The sequence below is a fragment of the Protopterus annectens genome, chromosome 10.part0, assembly GCF_019279795.1.
Source record: "Protopterus annectens isolate FY-2018-M chromosome 10.part0, PAN1.0, whole genome shotgun sequence".
Taxonomy (NCBI): Eukaryota; Metazoa; Chordata; order Ceratodontiformes; family Protopteridae; genus Protopterus; species Protopterus annectens.
The window spans coordinates 541363673-541389374 of record NC_056744.1 but is presented as its reverse complement, the minus strand read 5'-3'; the positions used below and the strand labels follow the sequence as shown (position 1 = coordinate 541389374).

Genomic DNA, 25702 nt, shown 5'->3' with positions numbered 1-25702 from the left:
CCCCATTACATGGAGTAGGCCAAAATGAAACAGGGTAAAGCTTCTGCTTTAACTACATCGATGGCTCAGTTTGCCCATGAAGTAATTTATAAAGTGTCAGTGAACTGGGTAGAGGGTTTTAAATCCCTTAGGTTTGCATGCTTTTTTGGCAGTTTTTGGCTTTTACTCTGCATATTTGTAATGTTCCCCTGAAATTAATTTTCCTGACATGTCAAGTGTGACTGCCGCCATAGCTTCCCTTGCTAGTGCACCGGTATAGAGAACATCATTAATAAAGGTGTGGGTTTAAACCTCTTGACAACTATTATTTTTCTTGCTATCACACTGCAGATATGTAACACTCACCAGGTGTTTTCCTGACAACTAAAGAATTAATGTTTTGTGTTGCTTACCTTGCTAATTCACTGTTTGGGACAATTACTCTAAGCAAATGCATGGGTTCAATTCCCTTGAAGCCATGCTTTTCCTGTTATCAGTTTGCAAATGAGTAACATTTCCTTGAAGTGTGCTTCCCTAATGTCTTCATTGTGACTCCTGCTTTGACTCACCTTGTTAAGGAAACGAGCACATAATGTAAGTGTACAAAGTTGATGGACCCCTCAGGGATGAATATTCTCCTTTTTAATGGCATTCACATTATAGTACAGATAAACTGATGAAACTCTGGTGTTATCAGGAATGGTGTAGGTTAGTATATCATGTTACTTTACTATATTCCATCTTCCTTGTCTGACTTTTCACAAATTTCCACACTCTGGTAGTGTCACGCCCTTTCACTATAACCAGATCGACATTTAGGTATTCGCTAACCTAAACATTTCGATCAGGTAATAGGAACCCTTCTCATCACCGCTGCAGTACAGACCCATGGTCAGATCATGTTAAACTATCTTGTGGTCAGATTGAAGTGCAAGCAGCTGTGGTAAACACTGAACAGGCCGAGTACCTATGGTATTTGGCAATGATACATTTATGTGGTTGATTCCACACTTCTGATTTTATATATAATGCCATGTACTATACTCTACTATTGTATTTAACCATTTGTATCTTTAATTCTGTATTTTCTTTGACTGTGACTTCCACTGTGTCTATGTCATAGCTGAAAATGGTCCAAGGACAATCTTACCTACTCAGTTATACTGGCTGATTATAATATGGATCAAGATGCAAACTGTGTTTGCTGCAAAACAAAACAAAACTGGTGAATGTTGGGGAACAGCATTATATAGATAACATGTGATATGGGATATCATGATGTGCATCATTGTGGGTGCAGCATTATATAGATAATATGTGATATGTGATATCATGATGTGCATCATTGTGGGTGCAGCATTATAAAAATAATATGTGATATGTGATATGATGATGATGTGCATCATTGTGCATGCAGCATTATATAGATAATATGTGATATGTGATCATTGTGGGTGCAGCATTATATAGATATGTGATATGATGATGTGCATCATTGTAGGTGCAGCATTATATAGATAATATGTGATATGTGATATCATGATATGCATCATTGTGGGTGCAGCATTATAATGATAACATGTGATATCATGATGTGCATCATTGTGGTTGCAGCATTATATAGATAATATATGATATGTGATATGATGTACACCATTGTGGGTGCAGCATTATATAGATAATATGTGATATGTGATATCATGATGTGCATCATTGTGGGTGCCACATTATATAGATAATATGTGATATGTGATATCATGGTGCACATCATTATGGGTGCAGCATTATATAGATAACATGTGATGTGTGATATCATGATGTGCATCATTGTGGGTGCAGCATTATATTGATAACGTGATATCATGATGTGCATCATTGTGGGAGCAGCATTATATAGATAATATGTGATATGTGCATCATTGTGGGTGCAGCATTATATAGATAATATGTTACATGTGATATGATGTGCATCATTGTGGGTACAGCATTATATAGATATGTGATATCATGATGTGCATCATTGTGGGTACAGCATTATAATGATAACATGTGATATCATGATGTGCATCATTGTGGGGGAAGCATTGTATAGATAACATGTGATATGATGTGCATCATTGTGGGTGCAGCATTATATAGATAATATGCAATATGTGATATGATGTGCATCATTGTGGGTGCAGAATTATATATAGAACATGTGACATGTGATATCAAGATGTGCATCATTGTGAGTGCAGCATTATATAGATAACATGTGATATCATGATGTACATCATTGTGGGTGCACTTCTAAGTCTGAGTGGGGAAACTTCTATTTAAAAAAAGAAAGATGCCAACTGTTGACATATAAAGTATAAACTAAACTACAGGTATAATCAAAGAGTGTTCTTAAAGATAATTCTAGTCTAAGTCATACATTGCAGAAAACAGGGCAGTTTTACAGTGGTATCTGTTACCACGCTAGAAGACAAGTCTTCAGCACCTTTATTCCTCAAAATAAGAAGACAACTTATCTAATCTGGAATCTATAGCCAGTTGAGACACTATCTTATGTTTACCTGACATTTTGTAACCTCCGAAAGGAACCTCCATGGGTGTCAAGTTGTAGTTATTGATGTAACATACTCCAGCCTGGAAAGAAGCCACAACCCTATGTGCACGGCTGATATCTCTGTAGAAAAATTAATAAATTGGAAGGAAGAAGGATTATTTGTATTAATATAAATAGTCTCTGTAGAAACAGGCATCAAATGGAGGCAAATTACAGATGCATCCAAAATATTAAACAGAAAACAAAAAGAAGATACTAGGATCGCATGTAAAAACACAGCCTGACACCGATTTTGACAAATGTTGTCAGCAATAGTTCGTCATCCATATACTGTTTGCATCACTTGTACTTTGTACACTTAAAATTCAGATTCACCTGGTAAAAACTGCTGCTGCCAGTCCAAAGGTCGTGGTATTTGCTCTCTGTAAGACTTCTTCTTCAGTATCGAACACCAGAACAGACATCACAGGACCAAAGATTTCTTCTTTGACACAGGTCATATCATCCCTGCAGTTTGCTGAAGATGACAGAAAGTGGAAGATAAACTGCTTGGTTAAAAAACATAAAATAAAAAACAGGGAGGTAGAATTCATCCTTTAACTTGCAAGGCAATTTGTGTTATATTTCTTCGCAACCATTATGCCACATGTTGCACTGCTACATCTTTCAAAGTATGTTGTCTATTATTTTAGCTAGTCAGTATTCAGTAATGGGGCATTTCATTAAATTTTACATTTCTGATCTCAAACTTGGTTGACCAAATGCATTGTTAAATCAAGTGCTGCATACAGCAAATCCCTCTGCATGGAATGGAAATATGTGGGGCTTGCCTCAATATATTCCATGGCTACGAAAGTAATTTTTTTGGGGTTCAGCCTTTTGCATGCTGTCTAAATGATACTGCAACCTTAAACAAAACATACAAAATTTCTTACTGTTTGTACTGATCTAATGAATAAAGCATAGCACTTAAGGGATGGATGGAGGAGGGTAGGAGTGAGCTACAGATACTGGTTTGCCTATCTTGAGGCAAAGGGAATGTCCAATCACCACAGCACCAGCACCTGGTATGAATGGACAACTGGTACACAGTATCTTATCAGGGACATGCATTTGACTTTGCTAAGATGATAGAAGTAGTAAGTGCACACATCAGCATCACAGATTCGATTAGGCTAATCATAAGTGTCTCTAAGCTCTACTGCATAGAATGAAGTAGCTATGGCCATGGCCTGGTCTTGGAGAAATTAGAATCCACATTTAAAAGAATCAACTTTGGGCTGCTGAAATAAGGGGCATTCCCTGTCCCTGTAGGCCAGTTGATATAGCAAGCCAAAAGTGACCTTCACATCAACCTAAATGATGGTTCCCTCCAGCTGATTCTCTTCCAAGGGAGACTAGACAGATCCTCCTATTCTTCATCCTATGGAGCAACTAAGGTAAGACCCATGGCAGGGGAGCAGTTTGGGGGGCATCTGATGGTCTGCAGACAGAGGGGGGAAAGGAACTTACTTTGTTTTGCTAGTTCATGTGATTTATCACATGAGATGATTCTTCATGTTACTATTTTGTGGAATTTTTCTCCCAAGGCCTCCACTGAAAAGAAGCTGTACCCAAGTAGGACTACCCAGTAAACAAATGCAAATAAATAAATATCAAATAAACCAAACAAATAAATCTATTCACATATGAATAAGGCTGTATCAAAACAGCACTGAACTTATTACAGCTAGACAGCTGAAGAACTGGCCACATATTTGAAAAAAACTGAGCCAACAAAACTGAAATATTGTTTTCAATTACAGTCCTGAATTGTACAGCACTAAGCACAGACTTGGAAATTACCAAACATAAAATGTTTATTAATGTGACTCTCAGTTTTTTTTACACTTCTTGAGCATTTTCTTCCAAAGCTTGACCCTATGAGCAACTCATACTTAAAGCAACTAAAGGTCAATGTCCTTCTTTGGTTACAAAGGAGACAGAAGGAAGGTCAACACACAGCTGCACAGAATTATCATGGATGGGAAGAAATATGATGAGGAAAAACAGAAATTCTAGTAGAATTTTCTACTTCTGCCTCCATAAAAGGAAAGGAAGGATTACTTATAGACTGGGAGATGAATGTGGGAAACAGGTAGAACATCTGAAAGACAGTCACATACTAAGGGAAAATGTAGAAAAAAAATTCAGTGAGTTAATGGATGGCAAGGAGAAGGGTCTTGTCAGCATACCTTTCTAGGATGCCAAACACATTGGCAGGTATATTTACAGATCTCCTGGCAAAACTGTAAGTCTAGTGTTATAAAATACTGTTTTAGTTGTATTACAGGTGGCACAATATTTCCCAAAAAAGATCTGGTCAACATATTAAAAAAGTCTAAAAATGAGAATGAAAGGTCCTCCAGAAGCCATAATTCATAAACTAAATTTTCATGGAAGAAGATTCATCAGCTAATATCTCTTCTGCAGCTGACATGCCTCTCAACCATCTCAGATTTGGGCTCAGAATGTTGCCCTATCCTCATATTCCTCTTAAATCTGGAGATTACACTTAATAAATAATGACAATAATTAGAGTTACAGACTTCCATTACTTCAGAAAATACACATTAATTCCTATTCTCTTATTTTGCCAACTTCTCAAGTTAATAGAATTAATATAATTATTTCTGAATCTGTACCTGATTCTACAGGTAAGAGGCTGAAAGCCAAGAGCTGTAGTCACCACCAAGCAGACTTGTTACAAGTGAAGGAGTAATCTTCCTTACAGGGAAATACTGAAGGTTTCTGATTAGTTAAGAACATGAATGCAGGATGGCTACTTTTACATACAGTCTGACAAGTAATATATGGTACTTATCATTTATTTGACATAGATTCTGACAAGTATAAGTTCTGAAGCATTTTGTTGAACTATATTAGTTTGTGTAGCTTCTCTGGTGGTCAAACTGGCTGTTCGACAAGATTCACTTATTATTAGTTAAAGTAAGGTAATGGTATTTGTCATTAACTTGCACTGCTAACCAGGAATTTCTGGATAGGGTCATGGAGTGGAAGGGAGATTCAGGTTTAGGGAGAAGAGCTTTAATGCTTAGGAAGTAGGGGGGGGAGACAGGGTTAGGGAGCAACTGGGGAGTTTGGGTTTAGGGATTGGTGGGGGAGTCTTAGGGGTAGGGAGACATCTGGGAGTTTAGGTTTAGGGAGCAGAAGGGAAGCCTTAGGGTTAGAGTTGGGGCTCTGGGACGGCTGTGGTATAATCGGCTTGTGGAGGGAACTGTTATTTAGTACGGTCATGGTAGTTGGAGGTAGGGGACTTGTGATTTTAGGGTAGTCAATATTTTTATTTGTTTTCTATGGGTTGGGATTCATTGAAGATTTATCACTGTAACAGAGAGAGAAGGAGCAGATGGCAAGTGTGAAGATATAACAGACACAATAAATTCTCAATTTGACCCAAACAAAATACAGAGAGATTACATACACAAATTTAGAATTGCAAAGCAAAAAGAGAATGTGTCCATATGGAAACAAGCTAGAAACTGTTCTTTTAATGATATCAATAAATAATTCAAGATACAAATGTGGTTTATCTGTAGCATTCTTTAGAGGAATGCAGAGGCAAACCCTACCCACTGGACCAGTCTGCATTGTTTTAAAAAAGGTATGGATGGCTGACCATGTAGAAAACTCACAGTTGTTTTGCCTAGAAACATACCTGAAATGGGCTGTAGAACTAAATGCACATCCGGTAAACTGGGCCTTAACCTCCACTTATACTGTCTTATTAACCTTTGCATAACAGAAAACTTCTAATCACTTACAAGGGTGTTGTTTGGTCACTGGTTCCTGAGGAAAAATAAAGCATCCCCCTTTTTTTAGCAGTATTAAACATTTAACCTCCAATACTGAATTATATCCAATGCTTCGAATGGGGTTGACTTAATCAACTGGTATTAAAAATTTATGTGAAATTTTTAAAAAGAAAAGCAAATGTTGACATAAGATCATAAAATATGTAGTACTATAGGTACATTATCTTGCGTTTCCTTTAAAAATAAAAAAAGCATAAAGAGACAGTTATGTTATTAGATGCCACAAGGTGGTGTTATTTCAAACAGGAAAAGAAGTTATATATGTACCGATTTTAGTACCTACAAGTATATTAGTGAAAATAAGATTTTTTTGGTGCACCGATTAATACATAAAACATACCGACTTGATCATTATGTTTAGACTAGACATGTTGTTTGCTTGGCTATTTGACAAATTTGCTTATCTTTTTATGTAGGCAAAACCAACTTCCAATTTAAAGAAAGTATTTTGGAGCATGTAAATGACATAAGTAGAAAGGATACTAATAATGCACTAGGCAAGACATATTCTCTCTAAAGACAAATCATAATTTAAAGTTTTTTGTTAGCACTAAATGTCATGAAATTAAACATAAGAGCTGGTGATATTATTAACTACACAAATAAATCAAGAATATAAATGGAATTTGGAGCCAGATGCTACAGGAAGTCTTGGTCTAAATAATTTGATTTTCTTAAAACCAGTTTTGAAAAAGAAACAGTTGAGACATTAATATAAATGTTCTATATATGCATTTATATTTATATATGTGTATCATATTATTTTTTGATATAGATTTTTTTAAATATTTGATGTCAATATTCATATGATTTTTCATGTGCTGGAGTCATTGGTTTGTTTTTATAAACTTGAAAATAGCATTTGTGAAAATACGTTCATTGTCTTGAATAAGTATTTCATTAATGTTGTATCATAGCAAGTTTCCAAGGTGTCATGTTTTGTTGGTTTATATGGTTTGTAACGCTTTCGTAACCGGACTTTACTTGGAACAATTGCTGTATCTTTTCATTAATTTTAGATTCCTCCACACAGTCAGTCTGAGAGTCCTAAGGCTGGGATGAAGAGATTCTCCTCCTGTCTTAAGAGAGACGTTTGCTGCTAACAGCATAAAGGCTCTGCTAGTGATCTTTGAGAATTAAGAGTGAATCGTGGTTGCCTTAAACAAAATGGAAAAATTAGAATCACTTTTGCTTTTTTCTCACTGTACCTGTAGAAGAGCATTTGGCATCAGAGAAATGAATGAAGACATGGAGAAAACAATGGCTCCAAGGAACAGGGGAGGCATGTGTTGCCCTTGTTAGAGGATCCAAACCAAACAGTAAAAAGGTCACACAACCAAATCATTTAGTACAAACTACAAGAAGGACCCAGCCAAGCTAAAGTCTTCACTGTGTAATACCTTAAACTTCCTGTAGTGGGGAATTATGGGCCTTCTGTAGTGCAGAACCATGGAATATGTGCAAATGACCCCTTTAAAGACTTACCAGTGTTTCAGCTACATGGCTTCTGAATACCCATGACTTGTTTATTTTTTTATGTCTTTATTGGTGCATTCAGGCCAATAAAGCCAAACCCCACTAACAGTAGAAATGCCATGTTTTGCACTTTATCAGTCAGGACAGCATAAGTGGACTGTTCGGCCATACCTTGGAAAGACAGAGCTTAGAAATAAGGCTGGTGACCATAAACATTAGGGTGGCTGCAAATTACTCCACATAACATCCAAACCAAGGGGTAATGGGTAAAATAAGTCACACAGAGAAAGATGATGCAATTTTGCACAGAACAATTGTAACTAATACATTTGGGGAAACAGATCTATTCGGACAGCCCCATTTCTGTACACTGTCAAGGAACACAGTTTTGTGTACAGATCATTTGTGACACAGTGATATTTCCCTGATTAGACTATCTTTTTTGTTTTTCTTGTTGGGGATTAGAGTGTTTCCAGAGGTAAGCTTGACTTGATTATCTGTTCTCAAATATTTGATAGTAGTCTGCATGGCTGGTAACAGTCATCACACTCTTGTTTCTCTATGCACCACAGCAAGGAAGTCTGTCAGCATTTACAGGGTTCATGACTGAACCACCATCATGAACAATTTCAATGGCAAGAGTCTAGCTAACATTTCCTTTGCATTTACATATTTCTATTTCAAAGATTAGGACCAAATCCCCTGCACCTGAAGCTCTTGAAAAAGGGCTCCACATGAGTAATCCAATGTATCTGTGGTTAACCTATGGTTTAGTATAGGGGAAGAAACTGGAGCCATAGGTTCAGGGATAGCTGCTGGATGCATCTTTGTAACTTCTTTATCAGTGAGGAAAGAGCTTCATCTTGTTCAGGTTCAAAGACGATTTGGAGCACGTCTTGGTAAGCAATGTGCATAAGGCAGAGATTCTATCCAGGATCAGATCCCAGTCCATCACAGGGTGTATGCACACACTCATTATTACAATGCATATAGACCTACTGGCAGCATCACCCATTTCTCAAAATATTATTCGGCTAAAGTGTATCAGCTTGGTGCTGTGTTGTGCCATATTGTAGTTAATAGGCTTGAACTCAGGGTGGTTAAACAACAAATCTTTCCCCCACGCATATTATGCAATCTGTTTTCCCTGACCAATGGTAGTGTCCTTAATGCAGGCATGCTGGCTCTCAGTTATGAGACTCTGATGCTATTATATGCTGGGTCTGCTACTGGATTTTTATTTAGGCAGCTATGTCACTTGTACAACCTATATAGCCTACCTAGCTTCTTATGAAAGACAGTGTCGTAGGAGCAGGTTCCTGACGCATGCCTTTAAAAACAGTGTGATACAAATCATTAAATGCTGGGATGCCTACAGGCTTTACCCAATCCAACTTCAGAAGTTTAATTTATCTTTCTTTAAAAAAAAATTAAATATTTTTGGCTCACAATTTAACATGCTCTTTCATTAGGTTAGCAAAGTCACAAAAGTCCCATTTTCTGGAAGGAAACCAGAAGATACGGAGCCTTGATATCATCATCATCACCAACATTCATATAAATCATAAAGGAAGATACATGTCCTGAACAGGTTAATTAGTGATCAGACTTCCCATCCTTAGATTTTGATGATGAGGGAGGGTATGATCCACCTCCTTCTCTTTTTCACCATGGTTTTTCTAATATCAGTTGTTTTTGGCTGTATCCCAAAACTGGACACACTTTTCCGTACAAAGTCATAATATTCCTATATCATTTTTCAATAATCTATAAACACAGAAACCTCTAATGTCCAGAAGGCAGATGCCCAGTCCTCAGATGTCTGCATTTCCAGTCTCCAGGAGGTGGCCATCCACTCCCTTACAGTTAAAGTGAGTTTGTGTCTGGACCAACAGAAGTCAAAACCTGGACATCCCCACCTACATCTTAGGAAAATAAGTGTCAGAGGGAATGTAATGAATGCCATCAGTCTCTGAAGCCAAAAGCACAGCAGAATCAAGGCCCATTCAATGCATCAGGGGACTGTGTAAAGTGTGGGAGATGTTCTTTCTTTAGTTCTGAAGACCTTTTCAACGTGAATCTTATGTTTTTGCTCTTCAAGAGGAATGGGCTATCACAAAGCCATGTCCTTTCCATTTGAATTCCTTGAAGAAACATGAACACATGGAATGGTGAAGGAAGTTGAATAGGTTTTACCGTAGGGAGTGGGTTAATATACACTGACTCCAGCATCAGGCAAAGGAAAGATGCTACTTGGACAAAGGTCCAGTCCTGCACCTTATTTGGTAGTTTATAGCCTTGAAGGGCAGTAGTGGTCTCCTATGGGATATTTCCTGCAAAATGTTTGTTTTACAAATGCTATAAGATTGCTGGACTTCCTTCCTAGAGTATTTTACAAAATATAGCACAACAAACATTATCTGTAATGCCATGCTCTTCCATTCAAAAAAATAATCAGTGAAGAAAAGTATCATTACTGAGGATTTGAAAGTTACAAGAGCTTTTCTTTGCGACTTTCTCAAAGGACATCATTAATCTTCAAAATAATATGAATAGTCTGTGTTCCCAGTGTGCAGCAAGAAAACGTGACTCATTTATATGAGGACTGCTGAGTAACAAGGCTTGAAGTGACATGACGGTGACACCAGCAACCATTCAATTCAGGCAGCAAAAACAAGAACTAAAGGAAATGCAAAACAGCTCTCATCAGCATGCTATTAAAATCCCTACCAGGAAAATGTAATGGTTTATACTTGGAGACATCTTGCTACTAAGGAATCTGAATGAAACTGATCATTAATATGATTCTTATGAAGTACAAATGGTGCTCCCAAAAAGCTGGATTGCTCTTTGGATCACCTCAGGTTTCTTCTCAAAAATGGTGTCATAATTATACTTAAACCACTACTCTTGTTGTTGTTTTTTTTTTTTTTTTTTTTTTGCAAGAGCAAAAATCATGGGGGGTGGGGGGGATGTTTTTTTATAACATGGATGTGCACCATCAGCTCAAGTTCTACTTCTAGCATGTTCATGAGCTTACAAAGACAGGGCAGCAGTTTTTCACTCACAGCAAATCAACCCAGTTTGACAACAGGCAGTGAATCACACACTCACTAAAAACTGCTGCTGTCAAAGACCATTCCATCAAATGTATGGCTGTTTGCAGTGCTTGATTAAAAAATGTCTCTATTAGCTTGCACTTTTGGCAGTACAGGAATAAAACCCTGACTACCCACTCAAGTTTTAGCAGTAGCTCGAGTGACTGAGTGCAGAAGTTGAGGATGGGGAACCACAGTTTAATAACTGGAGCTCTCACTGAGCCCTGGAGGAGACCAGAGCTCAAGTGAAGGAGCTCACAGTGCTCAGTTTGTGGTGGTAAGGCTAAGGAGTTGGGCCAGTCTAAGGACTCGGGACATGTAAGGTCACAAGGCACTTCAAATTGCCCATCCAGCTTAATGCTTGATGCCATTATGCTGATAGAGATTAGGACAAGAAACAAAAAGCATCACTGTGAAGCTATTCCATCCCAGTCTGCAGTGCTTGATTTGCATCCCTGATTAGCATGCCATGTAGCATGCCATGTAGCAGGGGCATCCAGAAGCAGATGACCTTTCAGTAAGGGGATGCTCTTAATGCAGGCTGCACTGAGAAGGCACCAAAGCATTGGAAGCTGCAGGGTTTGGGATCACTGGCAGCAGAAATTCTGAAGCCTGAAGTCAGTAGCAACACTGGGGAACCAAAAATAAGTTTAATAAAAAAGAAAAAATATGCTGCTGTTGCAGACACTAGTGTGGAGGTTACATGACTTTCATTTTATATCTTCACCAAAGACTACTGCTCAAGCAGTGAGACCTCCTTTAGTAATTTGGTATTTTAGGATTCAGCCTTTTCAGCTCTTCTTGACAGATGTCAAGTTATTTCCACCACAAATGTTTTCACTGTTTGGCATTCAACAACACATAAAGACCCACAAAGGAAAGGCCTTCAGAGAAGTATCTCAGTCAGGTGTCTACTGTTTGTATTCTGTGTAAAATGGACAGTCATATATTTATATATCTTTCTATACAATGAAAGTGTCAAACCATTTTTTCTTGATTTGCAGGAAATATGCTTAATCAGTAGTTGAAGGGTAAACTCAAGGGCATGATGAGCTCTCCTAGTGTGGAACATGGACGTCATGGTATGTGACAACATAAGATACATGCACTCCCAATCTAGCGGATACTGAGACAAAAAGGCTGAACTGCAGAGGAAGTCAGAATAAACCCAATTGTAGACCCACAGAGAGGTGCCTTTTTGTATACTGAAGGATACCATAAGAACGTATCTGATATTTACTTCAAAAGTCATTATTGTGAACTCTTACACAATTTTAGGTAGCTGCACTGTGATTTATCTTATTATGTTTTATCACAAATGTTAGCATTGATATCTGTTTATATATATGTGGTCACAACCTGAGATTACAAATAATTCTAGACTGATCTGACCTTCCTGTCAAGTTAAGCATGAGTTACACTTTTTACATTCCAGAAATGGTTCTGGGAGCATATGAAATATTACCTAGTATTAATTAAGGGGATTATTCCTTGTGGAATACCCTTGTTCTAAGCATGCATTAAGTTTAAGACCCATAAGGAAGAATTCAAATGTATTAAGCCTCCTACCCTGCCCTCCAGATGCCACAGATGCACCACAGGGATACAAAGTGCAGCCTGCTCAGTGGTATACAAGAATGAAACCCAACTACAGCCCAGACAAGCCAGGAACCAGTTAGGGAAGAAAAGGAATGATTATGTGGAACCTGCTAACCTCCCCTTGGGTAGAAAGGGGACTTTGATATGTGTACTCTGACAGACAAGCACTCCATTTGCAAACCCCAATGGAAATTGAAAAAGGCATCTGCTTTCGGGGGGGGGGGGGGCTATAGGGTAGCATCACTCTTGGAAGTGCGTGATAAGCCCTTCCTCCCCTACTGTACTTCCATTCCTTGGGATACTGTGGGGCAGGTGCAGGGTTCATAGGTTAATAGGTGTGTACTAGGCTAATGGCCCTGGAGCCTTTACAAGCCTAGCCCATAGGATTACCCTGGCATCATGCCACCCAAACTCAGTTCCCAGTGCCCCTGTCGAGGAGAGCCACTGGAGTGATCCCTGGGGTGAATTTTCTATTTCCCATCCACTCATCAAGATTTCTCTTGAAGAGGGCCAGTGAGGTGCTCTGTTTGACATGTATGGGAAGTCTATTCCATAGCATGGGCAGTCTCTGGGTTATGAACCTGTCCATCCAGCATGTTCTGTTGATTGTGGTAATGAGTTTGAGGTCTCTGGAGCATGTGGTGTGGAGGGATTGGGATTTCTTTAGCTGTAGCATTTCTAACAGAGCTCAGACATGGCTTTGTATGTCAAGCAGAGATCGCCTCTAAGTAGGTGATATGAGAAAGAGAATAGTTGGAATTTTTTGAGTCTGTCCATATAGGACAAGTGTTTAAGGTCTAGGATCCTCTTTGTGAGGTACTTTTGTGGCCTCTCTCATTGTTGCAGGTGTCTAGTGAGGTACATGCCAAATGGGGCATTGTACTAGATGACTGGCCTAATGAGAGAAGAGTAGAGTGAGACAAGGACCTCTTTCTTCCTGGATGCAAAACCCTTAGTAATGAGATGTGCCACATAGCAGGACTTTTTGACCACAGTGGCAATGTGGTGGTCAAAAGAGAGGTTGCTGTCATCCTGTGTTCCCAGATCTCTTATAACACCTTCTGTGTTCAGTGGACTACAATCGATGTGGTAATTCATGGGAACCAGGTTTTCCCAAAGGGGGTGATGACACATTTTTTGGCACTGAGCTTAAGACCATGGTTCTGACACCAGTCATTGGTCTCAGTGAGGCCTTTCTGTAGGATGACAGCATCACTTAGGGAGTTAATAATTACTCCCAACTTGCAATCGTCTGCAAACTTTGTCAGCCCGAGTCCCTTTGTGTTGGCCCGGACATCAGAGAAGTAGAGCCCAAACAGTAGAGGACCCAGGACCAAACTTTGTGGGACTCCACTTGTGACTGGTCAGCAGTCTGACTTGGAGTCAGCTACTTTCACACTGTGGGTTCTATCTGTGAGACAGTTTGCAACCCACCTAGTGATATTGGGGTTGATGCCTAGCTTAGTGAGTTTTTCTATGATTCCTGAGTGGGGAATGGTATGAAAGACCTTGGCCAGATCAAGGTAGGCTGTATGAACCACCTTGCCTTCATCCACAGCTCTAGTGACAGACTCAAAAGAAGTCAACCAGGTTGAGCAGGCATGATCTACCCTTCACAAAACCAAACTTTGTGGGATCCAGAGTTTGTAGATTCCCTATATCCTTGTTTATTAGGTCCATGATGATGGGTTCCATAGCTTTGCATATCAGACTCATCAGGCTAATGGTGCTATAGTTCCCAGGGTCTGTTATCACTCCTCCTTTGTGGAGAGGGATAACTATAGCAGTGCGCCATTCGGTAGGGACAAAGGCTGAGGTGAGGCTGTGACTGAACAGGGTACACAGGTGAGGTGCCAGTTCACTCTGTAGTTCATGTAGAACACAGCCAGGCATATTGTCAGGTCCCATAGAAGCTGTATTCTTGGCCTTGGACAGTGCTGTTTTAACCTGTGCAGCAGTAATACTGGGTGCCTGGCAATCTGTCGGCCAGTATATTGACAATATCTGTTGGCTCGGTATAGGAGGTACCATTGTGCAGTAGCTCAGAGAAAATCTGGGTATTGCCGTGGAGATTCTTTACAAAGCTATATAAGGCCTTGTGGTTGTCTTTACTATCTGCTGCAATTCTGTTTTCACAGCTAGCTTTAGAGGATTTGATGAGGGATCTCAACTTTTTGTTGAGGCTGATAAGGGAGTTTTTCCAGTCTTGGGACTTCACCTTATTCCACATCAGTTTCCTCCTTCTGTCTTAGAGTTTGTTTATGGCAGGGGACCACCAGTTTGGCTTCCTCTTTTTGGAGGAGAGCGTCTTGGTTCTACTGGGTATGGCAAGATCCATGCATTTGTGTATGTGTTCGTACAGTGCATTGGTGTATGATTCAGCGGTCATACAACTATTCTCCATTTGCATGGGTGACATGAAGTTAGCCACCTCTGTTTTTAAGGAGCCCAAAGTTAGCATTGGAGAAGTTTTTCATGGTGGTTACCTTTGTGGGGAATGGGCGTGGGTGGTGGGTGGGAGGGATGTGGATTTCCAAAGTGATTAGTTTGTGGTCAGATCTAACCCGGGAGGAGATGCCTATCGGTATAGAGCAATGGTCGCCCATGTTAGTAATGACCAGGTTATGAATGTTGCTACCTCTAGTGGGGGTAAGAATGAGCTGGTCCAGGGCATTGGAATTAATGAATTCCAGGAAACGTTGGCCAAGTGTATTGGTACATGAGTAGTTTTCCCAGTTAATGGAGGGGTAGTTGAAGTTGTCCAGTATGAGAGTATTAGTTTGGACCCTAATATTCTCCAGGGTGCTTAGTAATGTGGAATGTGAGTCTTGGGACATGGTTGGGGACCTATAGCAGGCTATGACCTGAATCACTGTCTTACCCAATGTTAGCTGCACCTGAAATATCTCTGATGCATTATGTTGGGCTACCAGTTTGGAGGTGTGCACATCCTTTATGAATATGGAAACACCACCACCTTTGGAGCTTCTGTCCAAGTTCTGGGGCCGAAAGGTGTGCAATGAGTTATAGTCTGGTAATGCAGGGGTGCTTTCTGCTGCCTTGAACCAGGTCTCTGTTACAGCACAAATGTCGATGTTCTCTATTTTAAGGAGTGCTTCGAGTGAGTGCATTTTGAGACTTAGACTTCTAGCATTGAGCAGCATGAGCCTCAGATTGCATTTGTTTGTAGCTGTTTCGGTGGTAATTTGGTCTTTGGAACACCGCCTAAAAAAGGCACTACAGGGGGATGGAAAAAGTTAGGGCACTTGGAAAAAACCCTTTGATGGGTGAGTGGACATTCTCTTACCTCAAAAAAGGGATCAAATGGATGACAGAGAACATGGTTGTGGCTTACTGGTCACAGAGTATGGACTTCAGAAAATAGGTATGAAAAATAATTTTAAGCACATAAATTGATATAAATCAATATTTTTTAAATACCTTTATTGAATTACCACTTGTGACACATGCAAACTTACATTTATATAAAAGTAAAGAAACCGTATTAACAACTTCATATTTACAAGCATTATACATCACATGTATTCTTGTATACAATACAACCAATCCAACATTACATATGTTTTTCAGTTCCTGCATTCGGTTACACTTCATTCCTCCTACAAAACATTTTTTATGCATGTATTGCTCCCACAATTTCCATTTTTATGCAATTTGCTCCTATATTTTTATAAAGATCCAACTTCCAGTTATTTTATCTATGTTACAATATTCACTACTTCAAATTCAGTTCGTTTAGACTTTAGTATCCATTTTCTAGTAATTGCTTTTTTGGCAGCCACCGGAATTAAACTTAACAACATTACTATATCTAGGCAATTCACATCCTGTATCCCAGCTCAAAAAAATAACATCCTTAGTTACACTCATTTTCTCTCTCAGTATTTCTGACAGAGTACTCTGTAGGGAATTTCTACCAACTCATTATACTCTCAAAACATATGCTCCCAGCTAACTCCTTTTTTCCTATTGCACCTTAAGCATGACTGATGTGAGGACTGCCTTCCATGATGTCACTTACGCTGCACATTGTAAAATGACACGACACTTCAATGACATCACTCTTCCTCCTCCTGACGTTGAGAGTTACTGTAGCTTCCCTCCCAACATGAGTCAGAGAAAACCAAAGCCTCACCCATCTGAACAATGATAGGAGTTCCCGTGCCTAACAATTCATCCATCCCGACAGTGAACAAAATTTCCTGTTTACTCTCTTATCCATCTAGGCTAAAATCAACATCCCCTGCCTAACACCTTACTGTTATGAGTGATAATAAGATGATGAGTCCATCTTGACTCACTCAGCAATTCTGGAGGTACCTAGAGACATCCAACTATAAATGTGCTTCAGCAGTGAAAAAAAACCCTCTCCTAATTAATTCAATTGGTCACACAGTGGTTGTGCCTCTTTTCCTAGCCTATACGCCCTGTCAAACATTAGTATCCCCAACAAGGGCAGGTCACAGGTGACACTCTAAAACTACATCCTAGCCCTAATTAAGTAGTCAGACTGACTTCTCTACTCCTCAACAACTAGCAGAATGATGACAGACTCCCTTCAACCGACACAGCAGTGATGATGGCATTTTCTCTCTGAAGCGTATCAAATGTGTTGCTGGATCATATGGCCCCACTTCTCCAGCACAAAGTTCTCCCTGGCTTTCCTAGCTCCACATAGTGCGGGCTGCATTTTCAATACATTGTACCTGATGCTGCTCTGTGCCTATGTTACTGCGGCAAATGTTCAATGTGTTTATGAATTACGCCTGAGAAGTGCAGGGCTGGATCTTCAAGTCAGACGAGATACATAAATTACATCTTGCTGAACCACATTTCAACAAGATTATTTAACTATGTTTAGTTTAATTTCACGTGTTTGCCAGTACAGACTGGTTTTGTTAACATCAAGGAACACTGCTGGTAAGGAAGTTCTCACTTTACTCTCAAGGCAGCAAGTATCAGAGAGAAAGGGTGCAGGGTGTAGGGGAGCTTGCCCCCAACAAAACTGCTTTTTTCTGTTTCTTTTCTTAATATCAATGTTTTTAATTGTCAACTTTATTTTTCCATGTTTCCCTGTGAAATGTAACTCATTTTGACGAGTTACTATAAATCCGGTCAGATTACCACACTAAGCATGTCTGACAACACTGCCCAAAGCAGGATATCCCTTTCCTCCAGTGTGATGTGATCAGACACTCTTTGTGGACTGCAAGCACTGCAGATGACTTTGGGCAAGCTACTGAAATAGCAACAATCACAGTTATTAAATCCTAGTTAGCAGTTACAATTCTTATGAATTACTAACCAAATGCAAAAAAAATTTGAGTGGATTCACAGAATTCTGGTAATTATGATAGTGTTACCATTTTTTTAAATTAATTTCTCTCTATTATTTTATTTAATTTTTTTTATATTTCTTTATTTGAATTTCTCAACCAGGGTATAGTACTGATCATAACCAATTTCAGGTTCAGCACAGGCAAGTATTAAAATACTGTATATTTCCGCAGTTATAAGTACAAAAACAGTTTAGAGGTAACTATATAAGAAGAAATATAAACACTGATGGCAACTTTAGTAGAGTAGCACATAATTATATATATACATATATATATATACATATATATATATATATATATATATATATATATATATATATATATATATTGCTACAAGAATACTTTATAAGCTTGAAATACTGAAATCTCGAAATTCAGTATCTCGAGTTCATAAAGTGGAAGGATCGGAAGATTGCAACCTTGAAGTTAGAATATTTAAGTAGGGGGTGGGGGGCACAGTCCATCTCATGGGGGGTGCAGGGGGGGCTTGCCCCCCTGCATATCATAACAGTAGGTGTGTGTGCTTATTTAGTTGTGTGCATGTGTGTTGTAATGGTGTTTGAAAGTGTTGGGAGTTTGAATTTCGCGGTTTTGCGGTTTCGGGATTTAGGGCTTTGTGATTGTGTAGTTTCGGATATTTGGATTTTCTACTTTATAAGCTCATGATTCTGTAATTCGAGATTTCAGAAGTTCGAGCTTATAAAGTGAATCATTTTATTTATATATATATATATATATATATATATATATATATATATATATAGCTATATACAAGTATGTACAATTGTGACTATGTATTAGCCAGGGTGGAGAAGGAAGGTGAGAAGTAAGGGGCAGACAGATGCAGAAGTAACCAGGTAGTGTTATTAGAGGGGCGGCACTGACATTTGGCTGCTTGTTTAAGATGAGACCATAGATTCTGATTTTTTAAGATAGAGGGACAGAGTCCCATAGTTTAGGACTCAAAGCTGAGAAACTGTGGTTTGTGCAGTGGTGTGGGGAGCTTGTAGGTAGGGATCTGAGCAGTTGTGGTTTCTGAGCCTGTATGTGGGAGGAGTTTTTTTTAGTTTGGCTGCCACATGAGAAATAGTGTGGTTGTTAAGTTTGAATAACAGAGAACCTAGTAGAGGTTAATATATATATATATATATATATATATATATATATATATATATATATATATATATATATTTTTTTTTTTTTTTTTTTGACTGGGAGCCACTTTACTTTTTCAATGATTTTGCAGTTATGTTCCTGTTTTGGTTAAAAGCTAATAAACCTACATATTGTATTTTCCATTGTATGAATATGTTCTTTGCTCCATTTTGATGCTAAAGCTATTAATGGAAGGTCATACTCCCATTGAGCTAAAAGATGCCTTTTGCTGTTCTTATTTCTTTGTAAAGGAATGGGGAGATTTTACTGGCCCAGAATAAAAGTGTGTTAATCTTTTTTCCTAGTGTTGTCTATATGGACAGAAAAGTTTAATGAAAGATCTAACCAGATGCCTAGATATTTAAAAGAGTGATTCACTGATGAAAAATGTATAAAGAGGAGCTTATTTTAGCTTTTTTTGGGGGGTTCCAAAGAGTATGGTCTTTGTTTTGGTGGTGTTAAGTAATACATTTTTTGTTACTGATCCACTGAATGAGGGACAGGAAGTCTGTTTGGAGCATGCTTTCTAAGACTGGAAGTGACATAATCAAAAGATGACCATGTCAACAGCATAATGAAGTAGTGGCAGATGTGGGAAGTCAAGTTTATTGATACTGATATTCAAAGAGGAGGAGAGACAAGATTAAATGCTTTGATATGACCTATAAAATGGTGCCTGTGAGCTGTCTTTTGTTAATTGCTAACAAGATTTAGTCTGGCAGGGTCCACATTGTGGTCACTGTGCTACAGCCAGAACATAAACGATGCTTGCATAAGAGAAGTGTGTATTTCTAATATATTGTGTGAGTTAGGGGCATATCATATTCTCTAGAATTTTCCCTAGAATCTGAAGGATGGAAATGGGGTGGTAATGAGAGTTTTTTGAGGGGGGTGAGTTGTTTAGGGAGAGGGATTATAACTGTTGTTTCCATATGTTTGGCATTGTGTTTTAAGTTAAGCATTAACCGAAAATGTGTTTGAGAAGGGCTAAGATGAATTCCCTACACAGGTGAATGAACCATTGGTGAAGGCCATTGGTTGTAGGTGAGCTGTCAATATGTACTTGTGTAACAGCTGCCTGGATGTCTTTCAATGTAAGAGTTTGAAGTAAAAGGGGGAATATATGGAAGGGGGTTTGAGTTGTAAAGGATACAACTCCTGTGACTACACAACAAAGTAATCACTGCAAGGATGTGCAGAAGGAGGAAGAACAAGCAAGACAGCAGTATTTGGTAGGTTAAGTGGTTATGAATGTAACCTTTTTTAAATTCTTAAAGAGAAATGCCCTGTGCATACTAAACTTTTCTCCTCCTTGATTTAACCTGCCAAGGCAGTGTAGGACAGGAGGAGTCAGGTGCGTTCAGCATCTGAGCTCCACTTTTAGCACAACAGCGCTGCTGTGCTTTAATGCTAGATATAGTTCTTGGGTGATTCTAAGTATGACAGGTAATTGTGGTGAGTATAACATAAGTTGTTGTTGTCGTTTGTCTTTCGGCTTTTCCCGGTAAGGGGTCGCCACAGCGGAACTCCGGTCTGCTAATGACTGGCAGTGAGTATAACATAAGTATGGAAGCAAAATAAAAGAATGACAGTAGAAAAGGAGGGACATTACAGAATTATCCTATTTAGAGCAGGTGGATGTGCTATCACTTTTTATTAGCTTATTTATGTTATTTTTCTTGTAACTTTTTTATTTTCTCAATGTAATTAACTACTAAGTATTATTACTTAAATTTTAATATTAAGTTTTATATGTTTGTCAGTAGGTACCTCTTAAACTAATGTAATGATGGTTTAGAAATTATCCCTTAATTGAGACTAAACAATGTGGACGTTTTTGAGTTCAAATACAATTGTACTTTGTCTCTGCACTGCATAAACTCTTACTCAAGAAACTCTTAATTTTAACTAAATCTATATAAAATAATAGCTTTTAACTTTAAATGTAATTTTATCTTTTATCTGCACTACATTCATATATACAGCACAGACAGAGAGAGAGAGAGAGACACACACACACACACACACACACACACACACACACACACACACACACACACACACACATACACTACACTATTCTTTTGCCAACACATTTACTTTGAGTTGACATACAAGGTATTTATGTTATCTCTAGTACCTAGAATGCAAGGCTTCATGTAGTATCCATTCTTCAGCTTTAGGTCTTCAGGCACATACTTCTCTCCACCACATAACACAGTTGCTCCCTAAATGTTAGAAGAAAAAGCAAGTATTAAAATGTACCCTAAATTGATGCAATCAGTACTTCACTTCCCATCATATAACACTGTGGTGCTGGCTCTGGTCTACCTACTGCAAGGGCAATGACAGGATCGCTGAAACAGTCACCATAATGACTGCTTCTTTCTTTATTCACAGCAGATAATGGAGGTCTAATCTTTTATTTTGCCCATATCAAATCTTCCATCTCCATGTTATTTGTAACTTTCAGCCAGTTCCTTTACCATGTAACAAGTAGGCAGTTGAATTTAAGCCTCTCAGGTCAGATCTTGCACAACTACTTTATTACACAATGCTGGACAAAATTATAAAGCAAACTTTAAAGAGGATGTACGAACCCAGCTTAATGAAGAAATATTTCTCTTTTTAAGCAGAGGTTGTGTCCACAGTTTAGTAGTAGCAATCTTAAAATTACATATGCATGCTGACTCCCCTCATATCCACATAACACACACACAACACATGCACACACAATTTGCAGCTAGCATTTTGTTTTGGCTAATGCTCCGCTTTGTCAATAAGTGACATAGTGTGGTACTTAAGGAAGCTCTGGGGAAATTTAGATGGGTCAGGGCATTTTCAATGAAGATCCAGGGTGAAAACCTCAAGTAAAATAGTAGTTTTCAGTAGTAATACTTTGGTTAGCTCTCAATGAATTTTGGACTGTTATATACCACTAGTCTAATTAAACCAGCATAGTAAACTTAACTGACTGCACATAACCTCAGTAATATGTCACTACTTAGCATGTAAAACTCTGTGTTTTCTTGAAAGATTAGGCATGTTAGGTACACACAGCCAAATTAATACAAACTGTGCACATCATAAAAATTACACAGCAGTACCCCAAAGTCAGCAGAATGCAAACAAACTAATGTCCAAGGGTGGACATTATTGGAAAATAATCAACTATGCCAGGGTGCGATGACACCTAATGTAGATAAAGTACCTAACCATTCTGTGAAGGTACATTATTTCTCATTAGAAAATTGGCAAACTACAACTTCAAACCTGACTGAACAAAGCAAAGCAAGAACAGGGCTGTTATTTCTGCATAGAACCCTCTAAAACAAGATCCTTTACAGAAAGACAAACTACAGTAGGATTCACTAAGCCATTCACAGAAAATCCTCTCTAAACACTGTCACTGTCTTGAAAAGTCATTTGTCAGGAGAAATCTATCAAATGCATAAACAATCAAATAAGGCATCTAAATTTCCCCAGACAGAAGTAACATCCTTAAAACAAATTCATTAGTAAGTCTGCATAACAAATGTAAAACAAAGAACTAAAATGAATCACAAATTGGGATTATTATACAAATTAAAAATATATTCAGGTAATAAGTACTAAAACTCAAATATAAGCATGTTACCTGATCAGAAGCAGTAAAAGATAATAAAAAAATAGTAATCCATACACACTAAAATACTTAAAACAACTCCCTATAATATAAACATGCAGAAAAGACAAACAGCACCCCACAGCTACAGAAAACACATAGCCATACAGAAAAAGCTAAGATGTGCATTTATAGATGCAATGCACAAAAAGTAAAGCACTAATTAAATGCATATGCTTGTAGAGATAGTAATAAAACATACACAGCACACAACAACAAAATACCACAGAAACACAGTTACATAATGAGAACAAGCCTACTTAGTTAAACCAACTTAAGGAAAATGACGAGTCTTTCAATTCTTGGAGTTCGCAACCAGACTGACTCATCTTGTGAAAAATTCAAAGGCTTTACTATACAAAAAACATTACAGATATCTGCCATCCCATCCATACTCATCCACATTTGTCAAATTCCTGTTACCAACCTGGTGGACAGAAACTGTGTTTATCTATGAGTCACAGTAAATGTAAAAGTCAGAAAAAATTCTTTACTGAACAAATAAAGCAGCCTTTTGCATTACTTGTTCAGTATAAATAATTTTCTTACATTTAAAATTAGAAGGAAACATGACATAAGAAAAGGCAATCAATCATGTTCAGCATGTATAGAAAGTACAGAGGGCTGTACAAAGCAGCATGGAAAGTGGCAGCACAGAGGAAGGCAATTCATCATTAGCAAAAGTAGTATAGCCGTATTATCATTGTATGCAGTGTATGCAAATGACCACATACTGTTATGGAAATGAGGTTGCTGATACAAATGAGGGATGGCCATTATGCAAATGGTGCCATCAAATACAAAGGATCAATTCCCATATGTATAAAGCAGGTGCGCAGTATGAATATCACCTTGCACCCCCCCCCCCCTAGAAAAAGGCAAATGGTTCAGTGGGACTAATCTGATCAACAAAGTGTAAATAAAATAAAATAAAATAAATGATATCACACAGCATATGCAACAGACAGTGCATGGACGACCCACTCAACGTGTCAGAAATTATTGTACCCACAAAGGTTGGAGTAGATGGGTACACTAGGCACAGCCATCATCATTTGCCTTCCTTTGTTTTATTTACACACCAAGGCCATAAAAGTAGTGTTTCTGCAACTACCTGCTTACACTGCTACCTTTCTGCCTCTACCTCTTCCTTACTTTCACTTACCTTACAGCTCCAAGGCTTCCACTTCTCATACTGATTGTTTTTCTTTGCACTCTTCTGTGAGGGGGGGCCACCCGCCAGTCGCTACGCTTGGGCTCACTCTGCTCCCTTACCCCCATTCCCACCCATCCATGCATCACTTAGACTTATAACAACACTAACCACTCCCCTAACTTTCCCCAATCAGGAATCACCCTCCATCTGCCTATCACACCTCAATTAACTAATATACTATTTGTAACACTCCTCCATCTCCTCACACAACTTAATTGCAACTGTCCTTAATCACTCTACTCTCACCACATCTTGGTCGCTACAACTTCATCACACCATCCAGATAACCTAACATTTAAAGAGAATACACACCATGCTCCTTCTCCTGCCCACACTCTATACCCTACTACTACCTGCAGGCTAACATCCTACACTAACCTACAGATACAACATGTCCATAGCCCCACATTATATTATACTAATACCATCCACTCCTCACTCTTCTTCCTTGCCATCTCCTCCCAACTCCACAATCACACACCTAGTGCATACTTCCACTTCAAACATGTAGTTGTTAGCACTATCACTAATCATGTCAGCAAACACCTTCACATACTCTCCAAACTGTCACACAAACATGCATGTATATTATCACAGATTCTCCATAGTGATGACATATACCCCAATCCCGTGCCACATACTGCACAACATACCATCATGGCTACCATTCCACCCCTTTCTCACATTAAAACTACAGACCTTCTCATTCTTAACATGAACCTTAGAAGTCTAGTTAACAAAATCACAGACTTTCATTCAGCCATTGCACAGTACTCACCAGACATTCTTATAGCAACAGAAACATGGCTAAAACCCTATATGAGACCCAGACATACTCCCCCAAGGTTATAGTGTACACAGGTTAGACAGGATCAGGAAGATGAGTGGTGCAGTTGCAATCTTCTACCTAAGAATAGACTACCTACCCATCAAATAGCCTTATGATAACAACTTTGAAGTCCTAATAACACAGCTCAGAATCAACCCCCAAAAAATATTACCATAATAGCCACTTACATACCTCCCAACAATAATCCCACTGCCACTGAGGAACTCATAGCCTGGACAGCCTCAACCTACACCCATGAAACCATTATCACAGGCAACTTCAACTTAGACTGGAACACTTGCACTGGTGATAGCCCCTCCACCTTCATAAATCTACATGGTTTCTCCCAAACAATCCAGTTTCCCACTCGAATAGATAAACATAGCAAAAGGGAATCTATCTTAGATTGGCCACTTACTAACAGTACCACCCACAACTATCTCTCAGGATACCTTCCAAATAACTTAAGTGACCATAGACCTACCTACTTAATCTGTCATCAGCTCAACCCATCCAGAACCATGAACCATAGTTTACAAAGTTGCACAAAATACCAAAAGCTTCTCCAATGAAGCATTTTTAGACAAGCTCAGTAAATGCAACTGGACACCACTCCATCATCTCCAAATTGCCCAGGCCATAACATACTTCAATGACACATTTCTAGCTATTCTAAATCGCATAGCACCAACTCGTACATGTCGTGTTAAAAATAAGAGATTGTCCTGAATATCAAAAGAAACCATTAGACTTCAAAAACTAAGGGACAAAACTTGGTTTCAACGCCAGAAAACAAAAGACAATAAAACTCTGCTAGCATACCATCAGCTCTGCAATCAAACAAAAAACAACTCAAATTACACAAAAAAGCATATTATACATCTATGCAAAACAAAT

General features: G+C 38.6%; 1 protein-coding gene across 2 annotated transcripts in view; it reads right to left on the bottom strand.

The window, feature by feature from the left end:
- LOC122813211 (4-trimethylaminobutyraldehyde dehydrogenase-like) overlaps positions 1-25702 on the bottom strand; it is a 308845-nt gene that overhangs the window by 82001 nt on the left and 201142 nt on the right. For both annotated transcript variants that reach the window (XM_044085396.1, XM_044085397.1), the window contains 3 exons: positions 21237-21324; positions 2909-3050; positions 2541-2653 (listed from right to left, as the gene is read on the bottom strand). In XM_044085396.1, the coding sequence (XP_043941331.1) occupies positions 2541-2653; positions 2909-3050; positions 21237-21324 (343 nt within the window). The remainder of the gene's footprint in view (positions 1-2540; positions 2654-2908; positions 3051-21236; positions 21325-25702) is intronic.